Below are 24,500 nucleotides of genomic sequence, written 5' to 3' on the forward strand. Positions count from 1 at the left end.
CCCCCCCCCCCCCGCCCCCGCAGGCCAACCCCGGCAGGGGCCCGGGTAGGGGAGGCCCCAAAGGCCCCGGGCCTCACCTTCATGACGTTGAAGAGGACCTCCTGGCCCAGGCTGTCCTGGCCCTTGAAGAACTCGTGCTCTGGGTAGGTGCGGGCAATGTCCCTGCGGATCAGCTTCTCACACGGCGAGGACATCTTGAGTAGCTCCGAGTACTGGTTCTTGACTGGCATGTCTGTGGCACTGCACAGGAGCTGCCACACGATGGCCCGGAAGTGGTGTGGGATGCCCTTGCGGATCAGCTCCTGACAGCGGGGTGGGGCAGGGGGAGCAGGAGGCTGGGCTGGACCCTGTCCCGGGGCAGCCTCCCCCACAGCCACCCAGGCCAGCCCCCGGGACGGCGCTGGCCTCTGCCTCGCCCGCAGCCCAGAGCTGGCTGAGCCACCGTGCGGCAAACAGAATGCACTCTGCTTAACGCGCTGTCCCCCGTCCGTCACGGGACAGAGCAGGGCAGGAGACAGACGGGCACCTGAGACGCCAGGTGACAGCTACTTGCCTCGCCATCCCCACCCGGCTCCTCGCCCCTCCCGTGTCCCGGCAAGGCTCATCTCCACTTCTGCCCTCTACCCTCAGGCCCTGGAAGACCCCGGTGCCGCTGCCGGAGGCCGAGTGGCCCGGCCGGCCCCGCCCAGCCCCACAGGCCCCGCCCACCTTCAGCAGCTTCTCTTTCCTGCGCCGCCACTCCTCCCACTCGTTGGCGATGCGGCCCCACAGGATCCACGTGTCCTCCTCCAGGTGGCTCAGGTTGGAGGAGGCCGAGGAGCTGGACACCAGCGAGGAGCCGCTGTTCCGCCGGGAGCCGTTCATGGAGCGCATGGACTTGGAGTCGGCTTCCAGGAGCCTGGGCAGGGAGGGCTGGTGGAGGCGGGCCCAGCCTGCGGGCACCTCCTGGCCCAGCCCCTGGTCTCTAGAGACGCCCTGGGGCCAGGGCGCCGCTGGGGAGCCCGGCTGCTCCTCTCAGGGGGCCCGGAGGCAGCCAGGGATTGGGTCTAAATTGTTCTTGCCAGTGACCTTGGCCGGTGCCCTAAACTCTCTAAGCTGCGTCGTTATTCCTGGGCCCCTGGAGAGTCTGCCTTCCGAGTGTTCCATTCTGTGTCTAGCACTAGGCTGAGAAGCATGTATAGGAGCTGACTTAGTCTTGTATCAAGCCAGCAGGGCAGGTTTCGTTAAGATCTGTGCTTTACAGGCCAGGTGTAGAGAGGGCGAGCCCCTGGCCGGGGGGCAGCCAGCTGGCAAGCGGCTCTATTACCACGCGTTTCTGCAGCTCTGGCATCTGGGGCCTCGCTGACCTTGGAGGGACTGCCCACGCAGGCCTAGCAGATTCCTAGAGATAGTTAAGGACTTGCCTGCCAGTACCCCTTTCCTATGCAAACCAGCCAATCTAGAACCCACAAACCAACTACCTCCCCTTCTCCGATCCCCCCCAGGGCCAGGTGCCAGACAACTAGGGCTAGCCCCCACCCCAGAGCCCGCTGAGATTATTTAAACGAGCCAGTTTTATCCCTGCTCACACGGCCTTGATGGTCCTTGCTGGTCCTTGCTGGTCCTTGCAGAAACCACAACAAAGGCTCTGCTCACATTTTCCCTCACTCCCTCTGCCCCCTGACTGACCCTGGTGCTTTCTTGTTTAGCCCCACATGGTGTGGCGCCCCCCTCCCCCCCCACCTCTTAGGGACCGTGAGTAACAAACTCTGGACCTGCTGTCCTCGCCATATCTGATTTATAATAACAACACCTACATTTTAAAACAGGGGGAGGGCCAGAGGAGAAAGGTGGGAAGGCCTGGCTGAGTCAGAGGCTTTGCTCTTCCCTCCAACAGAGGCTCAGTCGGTGAAGGCCAGGTTCACACGGCCTCTTGAAACCTAGGTCTCATCTGAATGGGGAAACTGTCTGTTCATCCAGGGGTGAGAGAACAACAAGGACACGGCCCCTGTCAAGCCTCTGGTGGGAGCTGTTCCTTTGCCCAGGGCCAGGCCCAGCTCTGAGTGTGAGAGGGCCACCAGGAACTTCTGTTTGGGGCCCAGGCTGCAGCCACCCCCCCGAGGCCGCTCCCCATCCCCCAGGCCCCAACTCACCGGTTCTGCTCTTCAAGCTTGGCCAGCAGCTCCAGCTCATCAGGGCTGAGGTTCTCGGAGTCAGAGGTGGGGGAGCAGGTGGGGGCCGACAGGGCCTCCTGGGATGAGGAGTCGGGGCTCAGAGTGGGGCTCGCCATGGTGGGCAGGCTCAACAGCTGCGAGCAGGGCCAGGTCACAGCTCTGTCTGGGGACCGGAGACACGTGTGGTCAGCACCAGGTGGGGTGCCTTAGCCTGTCCTGCAGGCTCTGGGCAGCTGAGCCTGCTGCTCACCCAGGGCTGGTCTGTCCACTTGGTGCACCCCTCATCCCCACGCACTCCAGCCTAGCGGATGGCCGTGCTGGCTCCTTCTACTCCAGACGCTAGCTACCAGGAGCCCTGCCTGTGTCCAGATGCGTGGACAGAGACAGAAGGACCACAGCCAGGGCCCGAGCTGTCCTGCTGTCCCTGGGCATGAAGGCCAAGTCTCAGCTTGACCCTCCTGAGTCTTCAGCAGGGCCAGGGGCAAGGGTCCCTGTCACTCAGACCTTGGGGGTGCAGAAGCCCCTGCTTCGGTGGCCCTTCCTGATAGCCTCGGTCCCTGTCTCTGGCTGTGGCCGGTCCTGGAAGCCCTGCCTCAGCATCTGACCTTCCCCGTCTCATCAACCAAAGTGGGTTGCTGGCACAGCCAGAAGCAATTATTCTCTACTGTTAATTGTCCGTTGCTGCCAACAGCCGGAAGAGTCGACTCGCCTTGGGCTGGAAAGCCAGGGATGGACGCGTCAAAGTGCTGGGAATCCGCCCCAATGGCTGCAGAGCGAGAGCCACAGGCTCTCATCAGTACCCTGACCGCGGCCTGCTGCTGCGTGCCGGGTGCACGCCAGGCCCATTTGTCCCGTTCTTCTTGGGGATGGTCCGGCCCCACCCTCCTGGGGGCTTCAAGAACGTCAGCCTCTTGCTTTCTGCCAGCTTCAGGAGAGGCAGCTCAGCAGCAGGCCGAAAGCCAAAGCTCTGGACTCCAACGAACCTGGGTCTGAACCGTTGCTCTCCCTCAACCAGCTGTGTGGCCTTGGGCCAGTCACTTGGCTTCTCTGAGTCTCCAAAGACTGAGGATCATATGGGACCAACTTCAGAGGGTGGCCGTGAGAACTGAGCAAGCCACTGCATGTAACATGGGACAACAGTGCCTGATACTTAATGACTGCTCCTTCCCTCGCTGCTGGCCATTCTTATTCATTCCAGGGCAAGGGCCAAGGCCACGGTCTAGCTGGGCTCCAGGGTTCTGCTATGCCAGGTGTTGGGGCTGTGGGCAGAAGCAGGCAGCACCCTGGTGGGAGGGTTTAGGGGTTGGAATGGCTAGGGGAGCGGAGGCAGGGGCCGGGGGTGGTGTTCCTTCTACTCAGTCATGCTTCTGGTAAGCCCAGGCTAGCATCAGGGGTCGAAGAAGATGGGGATCTCCAGGGCCATGGAGGCAGGAAGGAAATGCTGCTCCCCTCACTGTCACTTTGGATGGCTCCTTCATGCCCACCTGAACCAGGAATCCACTATTGCCCTTGGACCCCACCTGACCTGGCTCTGACAGCTCAGCCCACAGAGGGGTCCTTGTCTAGTCCGTGGAGAGGGGGCATCTGGTCTCCTGCGCAGCAGAAGGACGATGACAGGATAACAGTAGACCATTTCATACCTGCGATCAGGTCACTGGACACCTATTCACAATCTAAACTCAGACCCCAACCAGCACCTGAGGTCCCCTGGGGTTGACCCTGGGCTTGACCCTGACCATGCACTTGATTCTAGCTTCCTTCCCTTGTGCTGCCCTGTCATGGGGGGTGGGAGAGGTGGGCATCATTCTTCTTCCACCTTGTAGGGGGCCCAGAACCCTCCCTTCCCTGGTCTCTGTGTCTCCTCGGGGCCACTGGTTCTGCCTCTGGCTCCCAAAGGCTCTCCAGTTCTGTTGGGTGCCGAGGGCGGTACAAACTCTAGGTGGCACATGCTGGTGAAACTGGAAGACTTTTTCCTCCCATCGCCCGGCTGGCCGGGGATGACTGGCCCAAAGACCAAGCCACTGTGCACCGTCTAGCCAGGAGTTAATCTCTCCTGAGAGAGGGACGGGGGGGCCACTCTGGGGCCTACCACAGGGTCAAAGTCTGTGACCAGCCAGGGCAGAGATGGGCTGTGGACAAGAAGTGCTGAACTAGAAGGATCTCTCTGGGCAGGAAGGGGCTGGGAAGGCAGTGTGGGTTTCCCAACGTCAGATTTGGGAGGTGGGGAAGACGTGGTGGAGGTGAGGACTGCAGCCTCCTAAGCATGGCTGGGTTGGGGGAGCAATGGGGGCTCTAGAGAAAGAGACTACATGTGGCCAGTGTAGTGGTCAGGGCCCACTGTCTCCTTGCTGAGCCCAGGAGATCCAAGCCTTGGAGTGTATTAGCACCCCCAGTGCTGCCCCCAAAGGGCCCAAGGGAATGGTTCAACTCTGGGTTTCCGATTTAAAAACAACCGGGGCCAGCCGCTAGCAGAGTTTGTTCAGCTATTTATCACATATTAATGTGAATTTCATACAGGAAATAAAATTGATTCAATACATAAGGCTGAAATTTGCAGTCTGAGAGGCAGAATCTTCTGATCCCTCAGGAACTTTCTCTTGACTCATCGCCAGACTAAACACGGCCTGGCCCTGGAAGCCATCCTCCTGATGCACACATACACACAGACACACACTCACACCTTGTACACACTAACACACTCATGTAATTGACACTCACACACCCACACATACTTACCTACACTCACACACTATTTCACACCCCACACACTCATGCACTCTCCTACCCACTCTCTTGTGTGTGCATGCACACACGGACACACACAATCTCGCACCTACACACATGGATACACACACAGACACACTCAAATACATGCACACTCATACACATCCACACCATGTCACTCACACCCACATTCTCGCATGCACACACACACACACACGCACACACGCACACTTCCTGCACTGACCAGATCTTGTTACCCTTGGGACTGAGTAGATTGGGATGGACACTGGCTTGCTGCCCTCCTAGCTCTGTGGGTGGCCTGGCCTCCCTTCCAGAGTGCTACAACTCTTACTGGCTCAACTGTTCCTTCCCTGATGCGCCCTGAGGGCCATCTGAAGCCCAGGCACTGTTGTAGGCCCAGCGATATGGAGGAGAAAGAGGCAGATGAGACACCGCCCCCACAGCCATCCCATCAGGATGGGTACAGAGACCCAGAGACAAGGCAGGTGCCCTTGAGTGCGGAGGGGCCGCAGGCCTTTGGGACACAGGCCCACTAAGTCTGAGGTCCCAGCCTCTCAGCATCCTCAACGTCAGTCCCCTTTGCCTCTGCTCCACCTCAGCCACTTAAAGGGGGTCCTGGGTCCTGCAGAGTGGGCAGTGGGCCACCCACCCCTGTGTCTGCTGGCACTACCACCCTCCACACACACACCCCTCCCCCCTGTAGGGTGGCCCATGGCTTATGAGGCTGAACCAACGCAGAGGGGTGGGAAGAGACTGCCAGTGAGCTGGGGCCGGGGGCACAGGGGCAGAAAGGCTCAGCTGCTGGGTGTTCTCCACCACCCTTTCTCTTTCCTTCTCAGGGGTGTTTGCACACTGCCAGTCGTGCTTCCTCCTTCTTGCAATCCTTTTCCAGCTAGCTTCAGAGAGGCTGGGCTCCTGGCTGCTCTCCTACTTTCCTGCTAGGGCCTCTCAGTCTCCTGCATGGCACTCCCTCCCTCACGGGCCCTGCCTTGGCCCCTGTCCCTTCATGCCCTTGGCAGTCTCCCTCTCGAGGCTTAAATGACCACATATATGGCTCCTTTTCCCAGCTTGTCCTTTCTCCTGAGCACCATCTAAGATTGCCAACTGGCTCCCGAACATCTCCATCAGATCCCCCACCAGGGCAAGAACCGCCTCTGTCTGGGTCCCCACTACTGCGGTGCCCTGCACTGGGCCTACAACATAGGACTTGAGAAATATCTGAGGAACTGCACCCACCTGCCCACCACCGATGTTTGTGGGCAATGCACTGAGCAAAGACTGACGGAGCCGCTGCCCTCCTGAGCGCACGGGGCATCGAGAGTAAGAAACCATCATCCAAGCTTTCTCTTACAGATTGAGAGACACGCTTCAAAGAACAGATAGAGTGGAACACCATCTGGCAGCTCCTTAAAGAGTTAAATATGGAGTTCCCGTATGACCCAGCAATTCTGCTCCTAGCTATCTACCCAAAAGAATGAGAAACATACATCCACATGAAAACTTATATGTGACTCTTCACAGCAGCGTCATTCATACCAAACAGTGGAAACAATCCAATGTCCACTGATGGATGAACGGATAAACACAGTGTGGTCCATCCATGCACTGGAATATGATTAAGCCGTAAAAAAGGAAGGAAGCTCTGACATACGCTGCCGTACAGATGAACCTTAAAGACATTATGCTCAGTGAATGAAGCCAGACACAAATGATCACAAGTGACATCACTGCACTGATAGGAAATGTCCAGAATAGGTACATCTATAGGGACAGGAAGTTGGCTAGTGGTTGCCAGGGGCTGGGGCCTGGGGGGTGGGGGGAATGGGGGACCTGCATCCAGGATTTCTTTTTTGGAGTGATGAGATGTTCTGGGACTAGACAGTGATGACATTTGTACCACGTTGTGAATATACTGAAACCCACTGATCTGTTCGCTTTAAAGGGGTGAATTTTATGTTACGTGAACAATAGCTGAGAGAAAAAGGTAAGGGATGGGCTGGTCTGGCAGAGGAAGGGCGGTGCAGAAGCAGGAGGGAGGCATGCCACTCCAGAAAAGTCTAGAGAGTTCTGTAGGGGCCAGGTCCCCACAGGGCCAAGTGGGCTCAGGCAGGAGCCTGGCTGGGCTTGCATTTTATTAAGACCCCCCTGGTCCCTGGTGTGGAGACAGATGCTCCTCAAACTCAACACTCTCCTGACTAAAGCCAGTGCCTCCTCCGGCTGCAAGCGGGACTAGCTGGGTCCATGGTGCTGCCCCCCACCCACCTGCTCAGGCCAAGCCTGGCACTACCCTCCTGCTGCTTGCCCAAACCCTTCAGCCACTCCCTACTTGGAGATGGAGTCCAGATGTTTCTACTTGGTGCACACAGCCCTGCCAGCCTTGCTTCCTCCCTCATCCTAGCCCCACGATGCTCAGCCCTCCAGGACCACAGCTTCTTCATGCCTGTGTCTTTGCATATGCTGTTCCCTCTTGCTGGAAAGGCATCCTCCAAAACCTGGTTTGAATATCTTTTTTGGTGAAATCGTTCCTGTCAACCCCCACCTCCAGCATGCTGGCTCACTTCTCTTTCTCTCTGAAAATACTTGCCCCCTACACCTCAGCCCAAGTCACAGTCCATGGCAATTACTTTTATATACGCCTGCCTGCCCTACTGGGTCATGGACATTCTTTTTTCTTATTTTTTTATTTTTTTATAATTTTTCTAAAAGATTTTTTATTTATTTCTTTGACAGAGAGAGAGAGAGAGAGCACAGGTAGGCAGAGAGGCAGGCAGAGGGAGAGAGAGAAGCAGGCTCCCCGCTGAGCAGGGAGCCCGACGTGGGGCTCGATCCCAGGGTCCTGGGATCATGACCCAAGCCAAAGGCAGACGCCCAACCAACTGAGCCACCCAGGCACCCCGGTCATGAGCATTCTGAGGGCAAGGGCCTATCTTCTTAATTTTCTACTCCTAGCTCCTAACACATCTAGAATTTAGTAGGAGCTCAGTAAACATTTGCTGAATGAATGAAGACAAAAATGTCTGTGCTGCTCAGCCAAGTGATCAAGGTCAACATCAACAGTGATAAGTCACATTGAGAGCATGGGCCCATGATGAGCTGACAAGGGCATGTCACCTCTGTATCTTTCTCCCCAGAACACATCATCCCAGTTTAACTACAAGAAAAACATGTGACAAATCCAGATCAGGGGACATTCTAGAAAATGCCTGACCAGTCCTCCTCCTCTGTCAAGCTCATCAGAAATAGGGAAAGTCTAAGAGACTGTCCCAGCCATGAGAGCCTAAGAAGGCTTGATGACAAAATGTCATGTGGGATCCAGGATGGGCTCCTGGAAGAGAAGAAGGAAATTAGGGCAAAACTAAGGAAATCTGAATAAAGTGTGGACTGTAGTTAATGTATCAACATTGTTAATTATAACAAATGCACCAGACCTACTGAAGATGTTCCTAATCGGGGAAACTGGGTGTGGGGTCTGCAGGCACTCTCTACTGTCTTCTCAATTTTTCTGCAAATCTGAAACTGTTCTAAAAAATAAACTCTATTTTAAAAATAATTTAAAACAAAGATTCTGTATCAGTGTAGACAGAAAAGTAAAGGCCAGCTGTAATGCATGTCCCATAGCAAGTGGGACACTCACAGGTTCCCTTGACTAGGCCGCAGGGGAGGAAGGATTTGCACTTGGATTTCTGACTCCAGAGCCTCTGCCCTAAATTGATCCTCTGTGCTGCCGCTCTCTGCATTCTTTTACTTTAGAAACAATATACATTAAAGCACGAATGCCCAATTTACTGGGCGCTCAGTAAAGCACAGTCATTACTTTTCAACTGGGGAGGGAGTGAGTATGCGTGTGCGCGCCATCTTGCAGAGAGCTTGGCAATTTCAGAGGAAGGAATAAAGACCCCAGGTTTCCTTTCAGTTTGGCTCCCTACCTCCCCCCCCCAGCTTCTGATCCTCCACCTCTAATGATTACGGGGGACATAGACTCATTTCTGAACCGGATGCCTCGGGAGATGCCACGTGACCCCATATGCCCAGCCTGCCAGGACTGTCAGTGTGGGCGAGCAGACCACCATGGTCCTGGCTGGCTCCAACTCCAGGGGAAATGGCCTCGTGTCTGGGTCCTTTTCCTTGCCGAGGGATGGCAGCCAATGGGTAAGCTTGAATAACAAGGACAGCAACTGGAATTCAGGGCTTACTGTCTGCCCTCCTCTTTTCCCCAGTTCTAGCTGCTCCTCTATGCTGTGGATGTTTCCATATCCGTGTCCCTTCTTCACATGGCTGTGTGTGTGTAGAACTGCTCTTAGATCTCTTGGCCTTCTGTGAGAACTTCAGAGCCAATAACCTGGGTTCAAATCCCTCCTACACCATTGTATATCTTTGTGATACACTTTGCCTCAGTTTCTTCAACTGAAAACAGGGCTAATGATAGTACCTGCCTCCCAGGTTTCGTTGGGAGGAATACCTGAGCTAAACTTGTCAAGTGCTTAGGACAGGAGCTGGTCCGTGGTATTCCCTGCTAGATGGAATGTTCCATGTGGGCAGGGGCTATCTAGCCACCACTGGATCCCCAGAGTCTAGCACACCATCAGGCATCCAATATTCGTGGAATGAATAAACAAACCTCTCCTCTGCAGCAGACCCCCTTTAAAGGGAAAGCATAATTATTAAATTAAATTAAAGCAGTGAAACTATAATTGTCATTATTGGAAGTAATAGCTGCAGCAAATACCTTCAGACTAAAATCTGAGAGGTGGACCATTATGACCTGTGGAATCCCTTCTGGCCTAAAAAAAAAAAAAAAAAAAAATGTTTACTACCCTATATCATCACCAACTTCCTTTCTGCCATGGAAACAGGCTCATTCCTGGCAAATCCCTCATTTCTCTATATTTTAGGTCCTTGAGAATGACAAGGGAGAAAATTAAAAGCACTTATAAGCCTTCCAGGGACAGGTGAATAAGAGAAGGGGCATCCTGCAAAGGCTCTTGGCTCTTCAAAGCCAAGATGGTATCTTTTCTGCTGCCTGTGTCGGTGGCAAAGTCTTGCAGGGCCAGGGGGCAGGAGGCGAGGTGGGTACACCCTGCCTTTGGGAGCTCTCCGAGGCAGATGGGTCAACCTCTTTCCGTGGAAGAGATCCAGGCCGTCTTCCGTAAGTGGGTGGTAGGGAAGACTGTCAGATCCTAAAACGAAGCAAGTATTTACTAAGCATCTGCTATGTGTCCTCCACTTGCCTGAGACTCAGCCGTGAACAAATGGACAGGCTCCCTGCCCTTGTGGGACTAGTGGGCCGGTGTGGGAGACGCACCTCAATGAAACCATCTCACAACACAGCACAGCACACTGAGTGAGGCAAGAAAAGTACAGGTGAGCTGCGCTGACAGGGCCTTCGAAGATAAATCTCTCCCCTGGTTCCGGTGAGTCCGTTGTCACTCCTGTCTGACTTCTGGAACAGGTGTGCTACCGACTCCTGCCGGGCAGGGTAGGGCTTGCTCCCTCTCTTGAGTTCTTCCAACCACGGGTCCCTTTCCCCAGGGAGGGGTGCGCAGTATGTGCCCCACGGACTGCATCTGGGACACTGGGAGTAAGGATGAGGCCCACCGGACAAGGCATGGCTCCCTGAACGCACCACACTTGCTCCTGCTTTGTGAGCCTCTGTCCAAACACCCTGCCTGCCGGGAACGCCCTTCCCTACCATGCCTGCCCGGAGAGCTCCTCTCTGGGCCTACATGTCATCCCTGTTCCTTCCCTGACGGCCCAGGGATGCACTGGACCCTTTTCTGTACTCCCACAGCATGCTGGGCATAATTCTGTCTCATGCTTCCACATGGCAAGCAGCAGGACGTGATGGTGAGGGTGCACACTGGAATCTTGGTTCCTCCCCATGGTTTGGAGGATTAAATGAGATAATACATAAATGGTGCTTGGCACCAGGCCTGGCATGTGGGATGGGCCCAATCAGGGTGAGCCAAGAGGGTCTTTAGAGGCAGGGCAGGGACCACGTGTGACCTTCCTTCATACCCCAGCACCTGACTCAGTTCCTTGCACGTGCTGGGGATTCACCTGGAACAATCAGCATCTGTATTCTGCCAGAGGAAACTGAGATCACTCTCCGCCTCGCCCCCCCCCCCCCCGCACCCATCAAAGCGCATATCCAAAGACACAGGCCTGTACCCCCAGCCTCGGGTGAAAGTGCACTGATACTGCTCACAAGCCCTCCCCAGAAGCTTTCTCGTGTTTTCCTAAGGAGTTCACAGTCTATTCTGAAGAGCCTTCTGGCCCCACTGCATCTGCACAAGGGCCCACCCTGGGGAGGCTGTGGAGACTGTTTCCTGTGTGCCTCGTGACCTTCAGGAGTCTTCATCCACTCCTCCCTTCAGCAAGTGGGCAGAATGAGCCTCTCCCTACCCGGGTCTGTGCGTCAGAGGTGTACGCGAGGCAGGGGCATTGCCAGCAAATAGGCCCCCTCCTACCCTCCATCCCCACAGGAGGCTTCTGTGCGGCCACGACTCCCACAACAGACCATCTCTCAACCCCCAACTGAGCCGGCTTCCTGAGATGCAGCTTGGCCACAGAGAGATGGCCATTATCCAGTGAGGTGTCAACTAATGACAACCAGGGGACCAGGGCGGCCAATGATTCTGCTATCACCCATAGATAGGCGACTGCCCTGCTGGACCCCACTGACCCCTCCCACACGGTGCCCAGGGGACATTCAGGACCACATCCTAACCTCACTGGCTCCCCTGCAGTACAAAGCAAGGGTCTAAGGATTTATCCCCCCATTTTCCAGATGGAGAAGTTGAGGCCCTGAGCCAATAGGTGCTTCTTCCCAGGGCCGTCCAAAATCCACTGGTGAATATCTGCAAAGAAGCCTGGGCCTGCGTCTCTGGGGCTTTCCAGGCATGCTCATGTGGCTCAAAGGAGCCCAGACAGGCAGTGCTGGGGCTGGACTGATCTGGATTCTGCACAGGCGGGACACAGGCTCCTCCTCACTCCCTGCAGTCCTGGCCACACCATCTCGCCAGTTCTGTGATCTTCTTTCCTCATCCCTGTGCCAGGGCCAAGCCACCTGCAGCTCCTTCCAAACCTCCCGCAGCCAACCACAAAACCTCAGGGAAACCCACAGGTTGGACCTGAGGGTGAGAGCTGTGGGGTGGCAGGACGAAAGGAGAGAACCAACACAACCGGGAAAGACGGGTGGACATGGTCCTCTGGCTTGATCAAAGCCTGGCCAAGGGGAAAACCAAGCTGACTACTCACTCGTATTCCACCCGAGCCTCTTCAGCACATTCTTCCCTTCTGAAAATATTCCTTAACAAAGAGCTGTCTGCTTCTGGCAGGCCCAAACCCAGCCCCACTGGGTCCCAAATGCCAGGAGAGAAGGAAGCCGTTTCATTTTGGCATGATACACTGGTCGTGGGTGAAGGAACTCACGCGGGCTATCAGGGGCTGCCCCTGGCAACAGTGCTGGCCCTGCCATTTGAGGCCAGCGGGCGAGATGGGGTCAGGAGGCTGGTCCTCCCAGTCTGGTCAGACTTCAGGGCTAGGCCAGGAGCAGCCTGAACCCCTCCCCACCAGGGGGTGGCATAAATCAGGGGGCAGGCAGTGCTTCCTTTTGGGAGACTTCAGTGTAGGAGGGAGAGTGAGTGCCCTTCCCTTTGAAGAAGGGCAAAGCAGGCGGAGATGGATAAAGGGGAAGAGGCCTGGGGCAGGTGTCCACAGGGGTGCTGGGAGATTCTGGGTCACCCTGCCACCCTTCCAGGCCCTGATGAGGATACCAGGTCAGGAAGGCTGGTGTGGCTGGGCAGGCTGGCTGCCTGGGGCAGGGTAGGCAGCTCAGGTCTCCAAGTTGGCCTGAGCTGGGAGCTTTGGGCACCACAGGAGGACCTGGGCAGGTGGGATCCATGGTGTGTGAAAGTGCAAAGGAGTCCTGCGTGTGAGAGTGTGTGTTTGTGTTGTGTGTGCGTGGGGAGGGCCCAATTGTCTGGGTCTGTGTTGGAGGTCTGAGTTCCTCTGTGCATGCTAGGGATCCAAGTGTCTAGCTCTGTGTGTGTGTGTGTGTGTGTGTGTGTGTGTACGCCCACCTGCAGATCAGGGGGCTCCTGGCTGTTTGTGTGTTAGGGGCCAGGGCGTCTGTCAGTATGAGTTGTCGAGGGTTCATGGTCATCTCTGTGAGAACTGTTGGCTCCCAGATGTGTGTGCATGTGGGGGGGGGGCACGCACGGGTGAGCGTGGGGCTTTCAGAAAGATGTGTGCGTCTGAACCTGAGGGAGGTTCAGACTATCTGTTGGGAGGTCCTGAGCAGGAGGTGAGGGTGGATTTTCAGGACGAGTCAGGCTCAGGGGTGTGTGTGCAGCTGCTGGAGTGTCCTGGGAGGAGCCTGAGGAGTGATTTTTCCGGGTGCCCTTGGGCATGGGGTTGCTGGGGGTGGCAGATGGGCCAGCAGGCTTGAGGGGAGGCCTGTGGTAGGAATCCTGATTTACAGAGGCTAGGGGAAGGGTCCTGTGGGTTGGAAGGGAGGGACAGGGCTCTGAGGCTCCTAGCCTTGGGGCTGGGGGCAGGTCTGGGCCCAGGGATAGGATGCGAAGTGAGGGGAGGGATGGGGTGGCAAGGGGTCTGCAGATGGGAGGGGTCCTGAGGGATCCGGACAGAGGGAGGGCGGGGGTCCTGGCCCTGAGGGGGGGGGCGCCTTGGGGGGCGGGTCTGCGGGGTGGGGGCTGGGGGAGCCCTGAAGGGTCCGGGAGGAGTCCTGAGGGTCTATGGAAAGCGTGGGCGGGGGTCACGGCCGGGGAGTGGGGGGAGGCCCCTGCAGAGGGGGCGGGATGGGGGAGGGGGGCGCCCGGAAGGGTCGGGGGAGGGGCCCCGAGGGGTCCGGAGGCATCCGGAACGAGGGTGGGCGGGGGCCTCGGCCCAAGGCTGACGGCTAGGGTCCGTTCCGGGAGTGCCGAGGGCTCCCAGCGCGGGTTCCGTGGCGAGGCAGCCCGAGTCCCGGTCTTGCCGGGCCCCCGCGGGCCGCAGCGCGGAGCCGCCGGCCTGAGAAGGCGCCCGGGAGGCCCGGCCCGCGCCGCCTGCCTACCTGCGCCGAACGCGCTGCCATCGCCGTGCCGAGCCTCACTGTCCCGGGCCGCGCCGCTGGATCCCCGCCGCGCTGCTCGCCCCGCAGCCCCGGCCCGGCCCCCTCAGCCGCCCCCCGGGACCGCGGCCGCCGCCGGTTCTGCCGCTGCCATTTCACCCGCTGACAGGAGCGGCTGCCCCGCCCCCGAGGCCCAGTCAGCCAATTCGCCGCCCCCAGGCACCCTGGCTCCGCCCACTATCCAGGAGTGACGGGGTGCCGGGCCAATCCGTCGCCATTCCGTGAGGGGGGCCCTGGCTACGGCCAGAAGGTTGCCGCCTCTAAGGAGAGAAGCAAATTGAAATTAGGAAAGCAGTGAAGGACGGGTGGTTTTGCCTATCGAAATGTGGAATCCTGTTGAGCAACACCTGGGGGCACCAATAACAAGGAGAGAGGGGTGTGTCTCTGAGGGAAGGCTGCGGCCCTGAAGAACCCCAGACGGAGGCAGCCAAGCGTTTGGCTCTAAGCCCCGCCCAGAGCCGGGCTCTCTGCCCAATAACGAGACGTCCTGAGCCGTCCATTATTATCTGCCCCTCAAATCTCGGCCATGGCAACTGCTGGGACTCTATAAAGAAGATTGACACCTGGGGACCCAATAACACTGAAGGAAGGCGGTGCAGTAACACTGCCTGGCCAATGGGGTCGTGAGATTGGTTTGAGGTTAGCCTCCCTGGCGGTGGGGCTTGAGGCAGGATTGAATGAAATGGGGGAGGGGCTGAGGGGGGCGTGACCTAGACCAATAATGGGGCGGGGCCAGTAAGGGAGAGGCTAACGGGTTGGGTCTGAGCAGGGGCGTTGGCAGGCTGAAGGGGCGGTGATGGGACCGCATTTTTGAGCCCAGCTCTGTGCTGGGGGCGGGGCTGTTGAGGGTGGGGTCTCGTCCAAGGCTCAGGCCCGTCCCCTAACCTAGTCTAGGCCTGGTTAAGTATCTTCCCTGGGGCTCACAGTGCCTTAAGTTCCCCCATCAAAACTCTGATCAGGCTGTGTCATCACTGCTTACACGGCCCTCCCATCCCCCACCTGGAGGGTGGGGGCGGGTGGGTGATGCAGGGCCTAGGTCAGGTCTCCCCCGCGTCCCCAGCGTTGCTGAGCAGGGGCCAGGCTCGTGGGAACCAAGTATAAATGCTTGATGAATGAATGAATAAATGAATGCTAGGCCCAAGACTCTCAACAGGGAAGAAAAGGGTGGGGGAGTGTCACTCAGGCTGGGGAGGAGCATGTAGGGACAGTCACTGACAGCAGGAAGACTTAGCAAAAAGGACACGATTCCATCCCAAGGGATGGGCCCTGGAGGGGATGCGGCAGGGAAGGACCCTGTCACAGAAGAGAAGGTAACAGTGTAAGTTCAGGATGGGGGCTGAAAATGGGGAGGCAGAAATGGGTGTGCGAGGGCTGGGATAGAGAGTGGGGCTGTCAGGGCCTTCTAAGGTCTGAGATCTCAACCTTCTAAATACTAGGGGCTTCTATCTGGTTTTGGGAGCAATGACTGACATCTGTTCGCTGCCTGCCCCTGGCCATTCTCTTTGCCTCTGTCTACACTCTGTCCCATCTGCATTTTGCTTCTGTCTGCATCCTCTCTGCCCCTGCCTAACTCTGAATACTGTCCACACCCTCTTTGCCTCTCTATCTCTTACTATCTACATTGCATCTATTAAAATTCTGGAACTGTAAGAAAAGCCCCAAAACATATTTAAAAACTCGAGTGGTAAAAATAAATGTAATGCATTCCTTCTCCCCACATGCCTGTATACCCTCTCCTTTTTTTTTTTTTTTTTTTTTTAAAGAACATCTTTACCTCACTTCTTTTAAAGTCAGCTTCTCCGCTGGGCATTTCATAGTCCTGACAAAGTTATAATGTGACTTTGGATTTGCAGAGTAGGAAGCTGAAATGAATCTCATTGACATTGTCCCCCAATTTCTGGGTGGGTTTGAGGGGGTTCCGTAGACCTGCATGGACGTGGTTAGAAATGCGATGCAGGGTGGGCGTTAAGTCAGGAGGGTAAGAATAATGCCAGGACATGGTAAGGATCCAGTGACCAGCAAGGGACAATCTTTTTTTTTTTTTTTTTTTTAAAGATTTTATTTATTTATTCGAGAGAGAGAATGAGAGAGAGCACATGAGAGGGGGGAGGTCAGAGGGAGAAGCAGACTCCCCGCTGAGCAGGGAGCCCGATGCGGGACTTGATCCCGGGACTCCAGGATCGTGACCTGAGCCGAAGGCAGTCGCTTAACCAACTGAGCCACCCAGGCGCCCCAAGGGACAATCTTTATGTTGGCTGCCCGTGATCCCTCAGTGTGGGGGACTGAGGAGCCATCATAAGGGCCAAAGTCTTGGGGTTTACCTGGGTTTCCAGAGGTTTTCCCCACTAGTGTTCCTCTCAGGAAAGAACAGTTTGGTGTGAGTCACACCTTCCAAGGAACAGAAAAACCCTGACTGGCAGCAGGGATGTGAGAGACAAAGGGGCTATAGAAGCACATGTCTGGGTGGGGTCCAGGGCGCCCCAGAAAAGGGTCATGACCAGTTCATTTCTGGGGCCTTGCCTGGGAGATTAGCAGCATCTGGTGTCTGGTGAATAAAATCAAATACAAGAAAAGATGCACAGGACATTTGACCCTCTTGTCTTCACATTGCCATTTTCACACAAAGGATGGTTTTATTCTGGGGACACTTTGATTCCATTTTTATAAGCACAGTGGAAAAAAAATCCAACACATTTCTGTTGGAAAATACTTTTGAATCACAAACTGCACTTAGCCAATTAGATTCCTGGATCACTTTTCTGTTTAGTGCAGCTAAACCATTCCCAACTTTTTTTTCTATGCTCAGTTTTACTTGGTTGAAATCATCTTTATCAGGAACATTTTTTTCCATGTGATTTTTTGAAACATTCAATTCATTAATCAGGCTCATTTTGTCCAATTTTTACCAACTGCTAATTCTACCACTGTGATTTTTTTGGTATGTGGTTGTCATTTCTCCAGAGTCGAATTTTGCACATTTGAATTTATTAAAAGACTCTTCTCAGTATTTTGCTGATAACAAATTTTAGCACAATCAAAAATTTTTTCTGGGTTAAACTTTGGACTCAAAATTCATTTGTTATGAATATTGACTAGTGTGAGCCTAGACCTCATTTGTCTCATAGAGAGAGAGAGAGAGAGAGAGAGAGAAAAGCCACAATATCTGTAGCTCTTTATATGAGGAAGTGGAGTCTGTTTTCTTGTCACTTGAACCTGAGCTGTCTTGTCACCTGTTCTAACCAACAGACTGCATCAGAAGTGATGCTGGGCTAGTTTTAAGCCTAGATCCTAGGAGGCATTGTGACTTCTTTCTCTTTTTTGGAAAAAAAAAAAATTTTTTTTTAAGTAGCCTCCATGCCCAACATGGGGCTCAAATTCTTTTTTTTTTTTTTTTTAAAGATTTTATTTATTTATTTGACAGAGAGATAGACAGAAGAGCACAAGCAGAGGGAGTGGCAGAAGGAGAGGGAGAAGCAGGCTCTGCACTGAGCAGGGAACCCGATGCGGGACTCGATCCCAGGACCCTGAGATCATGACCTGAGCCGAAGGCAGACGCTTAACCATCTGAGCCACCCAGGCACCCCATGGGGCTCAAATTCTTGACCCTGAGATCGAGAGTCACATGCTCTACCGACTGAGCCAGCCAGGAGTCCCTCTTTTTTGGAAAAATTTTAATTGTGATAAAATACATATAACATAACTCTTGCCATTTTTAAGACTAAAATTCAGTGGCATTAAGTGCATTCACAGTGTTGTGCAATCAGCACTGCTATCTATTTCCAAAAAGTTTTCATCATCCCAAACAGAAACTGTCCCCATTAAACACTAACTCCCCAGTCCCCTTGTCCCCCGCCCCTCTATTCTACTTCCTGTCTCTATGAGTTTGCCTATTCTAGGGACCTCATATAAGTGGAATCATACAATATCAGTCCTTTTGTGTCTGTCTTCTTTCACTTAGCATGATGAAGTTAGGTTCACCTATGATGTAGAACTTTATTCCTTTTTACGGCTGAATAATATTCCATTGGATGTGTGAACCACATGTTGTTTATTCACTCCTCTGTTGATGGACATTCGGGTGGTTCCTATCTTCAGGTTTTTGTGAATAATTTTTCTACGAATGTGGATGTGCCGATATCTAGTTGAGTTCCTGTTTTCAATTCTTTTGCTATCTACCTAGGAGTAAGAATTGCCGGACCATAGAGTAATTCTGTGTTTGGCTCTTTGAGGACTCAGAAGAGTTTTCCACAGTGGCTGCATCAGATTACATTCCCACCAGCAATGCGTGAGGGTTCCTATTTCTCCAGGTCCTTGCCAGTACTTGTTATTTTTCATTTAAAAAATTATAACTATTTGATTTTTTAAAGATTTTATTTATTTATTTGAGAGCGAGAGAGAGAGAGAAAGTGCATGCGCACGAGTGGGGGAGGGGTAGAGGAAGCGAGAGAATACCAAGCTGACTCCACACTGAGTGCAGAGCCTGACTTGGGGCTCGATCCCAGGGCCCTGAGATCATGACCTGACCCGAAATCAAGAGTCAGTCGCATAACCGACTGAGCCACCCAGGCGCCCCATGAAGATTTTAACTTTTTTTTTTTTAAAGATTTTATTTATTTATTTGACAGAGAGAGAGAGAGATCACAGGCAGGGGGAGCAGCAGACAGAGGGAGAAACAGGCTCCCCACTGAGCAGGGAGCCCGATGTGGGATTCGATCCCAGGACACCGGGATCATGACCTGAGCTGAAGGCAGACGCTTAATGACTGAGCCACCCAGGCATCCCAAAGATTTTAACTTTTGATGAAGGTCCAATTAATCTATTTTTCTTTTGTTGCCTGTGCTTTTGATATCACATCTTAGAATCTGTTGCCAAATCCAGTGTCATAAAGATTGAACCCTACCTTTTCTTCCAAAAGTTGTATGGCTTTAGCTCTTATATTTAGGTTGTTGATCAATTTTCAGTTAATTTTTATATCTGGGGTGAAGTAGGGGTCCAATTTCATTCTTTTGCATGTGGAGATCCAGTTGTCCCACACCCTTGTTGAGGACACTATTGTTTTCCCTATTGAATAGACTTGGTACCATTGTAACAAATTAACTGGCTATAGATGTATGGGTTTATTTCTGGACTCTTAATTCTGTTCCATTGGATATATGTCTATCCTTATGTCAGGATAGCTTTGTATTAAGTTTTAAAATCTGAAAGTGTGAGTCCTCTGACTTTGATTTTCTTTCTTTCTTTCTTTCTTTTTTTTTTTTAAAGATTTATTTATTTGAGAGAGAGAATGAGAGAGCACATGAGAGGGGGGAGGGTCAGAGGGAGAAGCAGACTCCCTGCCGAGCAGGGAGCCCGATGCAGGACTCGATCCAGGGACTCCAGGATCATGACCTGAGCCGAAGGCAGTCGCTTAACCAACTGAGCCACCCAGGCGCCCTCTTTTTTTTTTTTAAGATTTTATTTATTTGACAGAGAGAGCACAAGCAGGGGGAGCAGCAGAGGGAGAGGGAAAAGCAGGCTCCCCGCTGAGCAGGGAGCCCGATGCGGGACTTGATCCCAGGACTCTGGGATCATGACCTGAACTGAAGGCAGCCACTTAACCGACTGAGCCACCCACGCGTCCCTGACTTTGATTTTCATTTTTGAAATTGTTTTGGCTTTTTGGGGCCCCTTGCAATTTCATATGAATTTGAGGACTGGCATCTCCACGTCTGCTAAAAAGACTGTTGGAATTTTGGCAGGGATTGTACTGAATCCGTTGATAGTTTTGGAAGTATTGACATCTTAGGAATATTAAGTTTGCCTATCCATGAACGCAGGGTATCTTTCTACCTATTATATATTCTTTAATTTCTTTCAACAATATTTTATAGTTTTCAATATACAAGCATTCCACCTCCATGGTTTAATTTATTTCCAGGTATTTTACTCTTTTAGATGCTACTGTAAGTGGAATTGCTTTACTTATCTTTTTTGACTGCTTATTGCAGGTCTATAGAAGTGCAGTTGAATTTGTTGTATTGATTTTGTATCCTGCAATTTTGTTGAATTAGTTTATGAGTTTTAGTAGCTTTCTTGTGGATTTTTAAGGATTTTCTAAATATAGGATTATGTCACCCACTGGTGAACAGAGGTAGTTTTACTTTTTCCTTTCCAGTTTTGATGCCATTTATTTCTTTTTCTTGTCTAATTGCTCTGGTTAGAACTTCCAGTACAATGTTAAATAGCAATGGCAAAAGTGGGTATTTTCCTTTTTCTTGATCTTAGGGGGAAAGCTTTCAGTCTCACACCATTGAGTATCGTCTTAGTCCATTTGGGCTTTTATAACAAAATGCTATAGAATGGGTGGTTTATAAATAACAGAAATGTATTTCTCTTTTGTTCTGGGCTGGAAAGTCCAAGATCAAGGTGCTGGTAGATTCAGTCCCTAGGGACTTCCTTTATTATTTCTTGCAGGGCAAGTCTAGTGGTCATGAACTCTCTCAGCTTTTGTTTGTCTGAGAATATTTTCATTTCTTTCTTATCTTTGAAGGACAATTTTGCCAGATATAGAATTCGTGATTGACAGTTTTTTTTTTCTTTCAGCACTTTAAATACGTCACCACAATCTCTTCTAGCCTCCATGGTTTTTGATGAGAAGTCAGCTCTTAATATTATTGAGGATCCCTTGGAAATGATGAATCACTTCTTTTGTTGCTCTCAAAATTTTCACTTTGTCTTTTGATGGTTTGATATTAGTGTATTTTAGTCTCTGGGTTTATCTTATTTGGAGCTCACTGAATTTCTTGGATTTGTAGATTCATGTATTTCACCAAATGTGGGTAGTTTTCAACCACTGTTTTTTTTTTTCAAATGGTCTTTCTGCCACTCTCTCTTCTCCTCCTGGGAATCCCATAATGTGTATATTGGTCCACTTGATTGTATCCCAAAGGTCCCTTAGGCTCTGTTTATTTTTCTTCATTCTTTTTCTCTTTCTGCTCCTAGGGTTCAATAATCTCAATGGTCCTGTCTTCAAGCTTTCTGATTCTTTCTTTTGCCTGCTCAAATATGCTAGTGAACACTGCTAGTGATTTTGAATTTCAGTTTTGTACGTTTCAATTCAATGATTTCTGTTTGGTTCCTTTTTAATAATTCTTATCTTTTTATTGATGTCATTTTATTCATACATTGTTTTCCTAGTTTCTTTCAAATCTTTGTCCATATTTTCTTTTAGCTTGTTAAATATATTTTTTTTATTTAAAGATTTTTATTTATTTATTTGAGAGAGAGAGAGAGAATGAGAGAGAGAGAGCATGAGAGGGGGTAGGGTCAGAGGGAGAAGCAGACTCCCCACTGAGCAGGGAGCCCGATGTGGGACTCAATCCTGGGACTCCAGGATCATGACCTGAGCTGAAGGCAGTCGCTTAACCAACTGAGCCACCCAGGTGCCTTTTTTTTTTTTTTTTTAAAGATTTTTATTTATTTATTTGACAGAGAGAGAAAGAATGAGAGATTGTTAAATATATTTAAGACAGTTGCTTAGAAATCTTTTTCTAGTATGTCTAATATTTGGACTTCTTCAGGGATAGTTTCTGTCAATTTGCTTTTCCCTTTAAACAGGCCATATATTTGTGTTTCTTTGTATGTCTGATTTTTCTTGTTGAAAACTGGAAATTTGAATATTCATAATGTGGTAACTTTGGATATCAGATTCTCCCCTTGCACCAGAGTTTGATGTTTGATGTTATCGTTTTTGGTTTTTGATTGCTGAAAGCACTAGTAGTGCATTTGATTAGTGATTTTCTCAAACAATTCTTGCAAATACTGTATTCCTTCATGTGTGTGGTCACTGAAGTCTCTGTTCCTTAGTTTGTGGTTCAGCTGGTGTTTTTACAGAGATTTTCTTGAACATCCAAGAGCTTAGAAAGCAAACAAATAAAATAAAACATAAATCCCACCTTTCTGTCTTTGCAAATCACTTCTGTGCCAGAGCACTCCTTCAACACTTAGCCAGGCTTGCACTGGGCCTAGAATCAGCCCAAAGTAAACCTTGGGGTCTTCTCAGGTCTTTTCTGAGCATGTATTTTGCCCTGGGCAAATACCTGGGCACCAGACTTTCTACATCCCCATTACTATGCAGGTATTTCTGAACGTCCTAATTTTCCAAAAACACTCTCCCCAGCTTTTGATCCTGAGTCTCAGGCAGTATATTGTATGTTTCGACCATAATCTTTGCCCGAGATGTCTATGGATTGTTAAGTCAGCTTGCAGGGTTTTTGAGCAGCACCTATGCCTTCTCTAGCTTGAATGCCAGGTAAGCAAAAAAGAGATATGTACTTTGTGTCAGTCTTTCAGGTAGTTTCCAGACAGGTTAGAGCATACATACATTATAATTTTTTGAATCAAGTCTGCTGGGATCCCTTCAGATCCAGGGACCAGGGTCTCATGCTGAGAACATGGACTTCCCTTTTTACGACACTGCCACACCAGGAAGAAGGTGGGACAGAGCAAATAAAAATGCTACAAAGACTTTTACCATTCTGAAGTTGCCTTTTTTATTAACCAGTGTTTCCTTGGTTGCTATAAACCTTTGACTCTTTTCCAGAGTTCTGAAAATTTGGTTATGGCAGTTTCTGCTGGTTTTTTGTTTTTGTTTTTGTTTTTGTTTTTGTTTTTGATGTTTCTGTTGGGGGTTGATGAAAGCTGTGTACTCTGATTTAGCCCAAGCTAGTCCAGGTGATGAGAAATATATGACTTCATCACCTCTATGGCCTCAACCACCAACCAATCAACCTCCAGCTATGAGTGAGGCCATCTATTCCAATTTCTTATTCCTGGGTAACACACCACCCCAGAACTCAGTGGCATAAAACAGCAGCCATTTTTTAATATGTTCATGGATTCTGTGAACAAGACACAGAGGGGATGGTTTGTTTTGCTCTATGGCATCTAGTTCTTAAGCTGGGAAGACTAGAAGGGCTGGGGTGCCTAGTGGTTGGGGGTTGGAATTATGTGGGGGGGCATCTTTCCTCACATGTCTGGTTCCTGGGCTGGGAATGCTCAAATGGTTGGGGTCTCACTGGGGGGATCTCTCTCTATATATAGTCTCAGGAATTTCCACGTGGTCCCCCACATGACATCTACAGCATGGCAGCCTCAGGGTAGTTGGACTTCTTACATGGTGTCTCAAGACTCTGGAAGTGAGTCTTCCAGCAAGCAAGGTGGAAGCTTGCATGGTCTTTAATGATAAAACACTGGAGGTCATATAATATTGCTTCTGCTATACTCTATTGGTTGAAGCAGTTAAGCACACCCAGATTCAAGGTGACCTCATCTCTTGATTGTCTAAGTATTTTCATTGTCTAAGTGTTTTCAGTTATGGGACACCTGGGTGGTGCAGTCACTTAAGCCTCCGACTCTTGGTTTTGGCTCAGGTTGTGATCGCAGGGTCTTGAGATCGAGCCCTGTGTTGGGCTGTGCACTCAGTGCAGAGTCTGCTTCAGATTCTCTCCCTCTCTCCCTATGGCCCTCCCGCTTGTGCTCTTTCTCTCTGTCTCTCTCTAAAATAAGTAAATAAATCTTTTTTTAAAAAGTATTTCAGTTATGTTTTAAAACTGCACTGGCTAAGTAACCAAACTTAGCTAGCCTGCCAGCTGACCACAGATGTATGAATAAGCCCAGCTGTGCTCAGCAGAACTTTCTATCTGAGCCTGACCCAAATTTCTGAACCACACAATTGTGAACTAAATAGATTTTATTTTGAACCATTAATTTGAGGGGGGGGCAGTTTGTTATGCAGCAATAGCTGATTGATATATTTGGCAGATATATAGCACTCACCAAGCATAATATCACCTAATCACTTCCTTGAGCCCTACAAGGTGATGCAAGTGAGCAGACCATGACTTCTATAGTCCGGTGACTCCTCCCTGTCTGTGTTCACCCTACAGTCTGCCACCCCTGGTTTTATCTGCTATGACAATTCCACCCATCCCACTGCTCCTTGATTAGTTTCAACAACCTGTGAATAGAACCCCTGAACATAATAAAAGAAATGTTGAATTGAACAATCTCCAGCTATTCTACTCTTAGACCATACAGATTACTCCATTCAGTCTTTCATTTTACAAATATTAATTGAGCACGTTCTACATGCCATTCACTCTTCAAAACACTGGAGAAGTGATAGTTAACATGAACAAAAGTGTTCCTGCTGTAATGGAATTTATATTCTGGTGGGATATGGTAAGAAATTTCTAAAATACTTCCCAGTGGTCCCCACCTCCTGATATTCATGGCCTTGTGTAATCTTCTTCCAAGGAGTAATTTGCTTCTAACTGATATAATGCCTCATCACTGAAGAAATGTCATTTGTGTAATTAGGTTACAAAAGATTCCAACTTCCATTTCTCTGGCACACTTTCTCCCTGCTGGCTTTGATGAAGCAAGTTGCTGTGTTGCAATAATTCATGTGGCAAAAACCTGAAGATATCCTT

The 24,500-nt window shown here is 51.1% G+C and overlaps 1 protein-coding gene across 4 annotated transcripts in view; it reads right to left on the reverse strand.

The window, feature by feature from the left end:
* The window catches only part of EVI5L (ecotropic viral integration site 5 like), a 29,463-nt gene extending 15,372 nt beyond the window's left edge, over positions 1–14,091 (reverse strand). For all 4 annotated transcript variants that reach the window (XM_032394668.1, XM_032394666.1, XM_032394669.1 and 1 more), the window contains exons 1-4: positions 13,972–14,091; positions 2,133–2,316; positions 709–898; positions 78–302 (exon numbers count right to left, since the gene is read on the reverse strand). In XM_032394668.1, coding sequence (XP_032250559.1) covers positions 78–302; positions 709–898; positions 2,133–2,269 — 552 coding nt within the window. In that variant the 5' untranslated portion in view covers positions 2,270–2,316; positions 13,972–14,091. The remainder of the gene's footprint in view (positions 1–77; positions 303–708; positions 899–2,132; positions 2,317–13,971) is intronic.
* Between the last annotated feature and the right edge of the window lie 10,409 nt (positions 14,092–24,500).

This window comes from Phoca vitulina, unplaced genomic scaffold, assembly GCF_004348235.1.
Source record: "Phoca vitulina isolate PV1807 unplaced genomic scaffold, GSC_HSeal_1.0 scaffold81, whole genome shotgun sequence".
In the NCBI taxonomy this organism is placed as follows: domain Eukaryota; kingdom Metazoa; phylum Chordata; class Mammalia; order Carnivora; family Phocidae; genus Phoca; species Phoca vitulina.